General features: G+C 34.9%; 1 protein-coding gene across 1 annotated transcript; it reads right to left on the bottom strand.

The window, feature by feature from the left end:
• Positions 1-334: 334 nt before the first annotated feature.
• Positions 335-1,996, bottom strand: LOC124956169 (piggyBac transposable element-derived protein 4-like). Its single transcript, XM_047511639.1, has 4 exons — positions 1,924-1,996; positions 1,411-1,533; positions 690-1,227; positions 335-608 (listed from the first exon to the last, which is right to left on the bottom strand). The coding sequence occupies exons 1-4, from the start codon at positions 1,994-1,996 to the stop codon at positions 335-337; spliced, it is 1,008 nt and encodes a 335-aa protein (XP_047367595.1).
• Positions 1,997-2,773: the final 777 nt, after the last annotated feature.

Below are 2,773 nucleotides of genomic sequence, written 5' to 3'. Positions count from 1 at the left end.
TTCCAGGTTTTCTTTGGAGTTGGTGTTATTTTTTAGACCTTCTTGCAATATTGTCCGATGGAATGTCTTCTTTTTCACAATTTGTAAGATATACTGCTAATTTCTTCCGGAATTCTGTACTGCTGATTTTCTACTTCGTAATATCTTTGTATAGAATGTAACTATTTACAACCATAGTATTCAATAATAGTTCGAAGGCTAGTTTTCTATGCCATTTTGTGGATTTGTGTAACGGATTGTTGTAGGAGTTCATTTGGTCGGATAAATCGACAGCTGCCTTTCCTCTGTTGTAATCTACAATAATTTGTGGCTTGAACTTGTTTCCTGATCGGCATTAAACATTCACTATTTCTGACGAGTGCCTTGTCGATAGAACTAGGATGTCCTTCTTATCCATCCACTTCAAAATGGTTATTACTTGATTATTTTCTTTCGCTATGATTTTTCCTCGTTTTAATTTTGTTGATATAACTTGTTGCGAATTTCCTCGTCTATTTGAACGGAATGTTCCCACTAAATGGGTGTTTTTGTGGATCAGTTTTTCCGCTAATTCTAGGCTCGTGTACCAGTTATCAGTGTATAACGTGTGTCCCTTATAGAATAGATCTCTGCAAAGAGACATTACGATGTTAGTGAGCGTAGTGTTTTCTCTTTCTAAATTTTTCCCTGCGTATACACGGAGAACATACGTATATCCCGATCCACAGTACAATTTAAATATTTTGATTCCATATTTGTGGCGCTTTTGTTTCAAATATTGCCTGAATATAATGCGGCCACGAAAGGGAACCAAGGATTCATCACTACATATATCCTCGGATGGATTGTAATATTTTTGATAATTAGTTTCCATAGTGTCTATAATTGGTTGTATTTTGAATAAACGATTGGAACCATTACTGTTTTGGTTCTCTAGAAAATGTAGCATTCTTAGTAACAGTTCAAATCTGTTCCTTGACATCACTTTTTTCGGGAACATTTGCATATAATAGGGATCATTGGACCAATATTGGTGTATAGCTGATAGTTTTACTAATTCCATCCATAGAATTAGTCCAAAAAATCTCTTCATTTCAGACTTATTTGTTTCTGTCCACATTGTCAAACGATGCACGTGTCCACCTTCTAATTGCTTTGCTGCATATAAGTTTGTTTGTTCGGCAATTTTCTCGAACAATTCATCCGGCACAAATAATAGATAGCTGGTTTCTACGCGTATATCTGATCCTATATGCGTTTTCACTTACAAACCCAGAAGGATGTGTAAATGGTACAATCTTAGACTGATTGCCCCTCGGGTCATGTCATTCTCCAACAATCTCCTCCTCCTCTTTCTCAAATGATAAAAATATATCCACTCTACGCCGTTTTTTAGGAAACCTTATTTCACTGCTGCTGTCACTTTCATACTCTCAGACTGACATTTCGACGCCGGATATATCCGGGATCCACACGGCGACCTGTGTGTACGGCGACTTGTGCGTACGGCGCTGGATATATCCGGCATCAACATGATGTGTATACAGGTACCATCTGTGGTGAATGACAAATTCTTCGTTATCGTTAGAACGTTTTGAACTGTTTTATTGATATATTGGATTAATCACATACTACACCTACTCTTTAGTGTTACATCAAAACCGCATCCAAAATATATATCGGATTATATTAATTTTTCTACGAATACACATCGTGTTCTATAAGAATTAAGAATAGATCAGCTCAAGGTATAATTCTTTTTTTAAGAATGAAAAATTTTAGGTTAGGCATTGTTTAAAATTTTATTTAGGAACAGTTTAAGAATGTGTACAAGAAATAAAAAAAGTATTTTGTTTCAAAACGGAATTACCGATTCGGAAAATGATTCAATTCGGGAAAATGAAAATAATTTTCATCTATGCAAAAGAAGACAGAGAAACATACTGAGCACGTCGGAGTCAGAAACGGTTGATTGACGATGAACTTCAGGACACCTATTACAACATATCGTGGACATCCAATAATTTTAAACCAAAAATCCATCAATTTTCCTCACAGATGTCGGAAATAACAAAAAAAATACGCAGATCCCACAAAATTATAGACTACTTTGAGCTGTTCATTACGCAAGAGCTCGTAGAATATACTGTATCTGAAACAAATTACTATTGAGCTCAGAAGACTAATAATAACGTAAATACCCAACAAAAAACGACAGTAGACGAAATGTACTGCTTCTTTGCTTTATCATTATTAATGTCACGAAACAAAAAATTAACAATTCAAAAGTACTGGAGTAGGGATAAATATTTATGAAGTAATATTTTTGGTGAGGTAATAGTTAGAGACCGTTATCTTTCGTTGCTACGGATGATACATTTTTCACATGAACTTGGGCGCACTGAGGATCGCCTAAGTAAAATAAAAGATGTAATTAATATGCTACGAAAATCGTTCAAGGACACATTTCACCCTTTCCAAAAACTTTGCATTGATGAAAGTTTATTATTATATAAAGGTCGCTTGTCTTTCAAGCAATATATTCCGACAAAAAGAAACCGCTTTGGTATCAAATCATATATGCTTTGCGATTGTAAAACGGGATATGTACAAGACATAGTTTATTCCGGAATGTCAACAATTACATAAATTGAAAACACGGGAATTGGAAAATCTGGGGAAATAGTTTTGTCGCTCTTGAAACCGTACATAGGGAAAGGACATACACTATACGTTGATAACTTTTATTCAAGTCCCGCGTTATTTACCGTATTACACAATAATTATACTAATG

Source organism: Vespa velutina, chromosome 20 (genome assembly GCF_912470025.1).
Source record: "Vespa velutina chromosome 20, iVesVel2.1, whole genome shotgun sequence".
In the NCBI taxonomy this organism is placed as follows: Eukaryota; Metazoa; Arthropoda; class Insecta; order Hymenoptera; family Vespidae; genus Vespa; species Vespa velutina.
The sequence above is the reverse complement of the archived record's forward strand: the minus strand, read 5'-3'. Positions and strand labels throughout refer to the sequence as shown.

Coding starts and splice junctions, on each gene's coding strand:
- LOC124956169 (XM_047511639.1), bottom strand. CDS start 1,996: ATGTCCACGATATGTTGTAATAGGTGTCCTGAAGTTCATCGTCAATCA. Junction 1,534..1,923: donor TTCTGACTCCGACGTGCTCA/GTATGTTTCTCT, acceptor CATTCACCACAG/ATGGTACCTGTATACACATC. Junction 1,228..1,410: donor GTCGAAATGTCAGTCTGAGA/GTATGAAAGTGA, acceptor AAACGCATATAG/GATCAGATATACGCGTAGAA.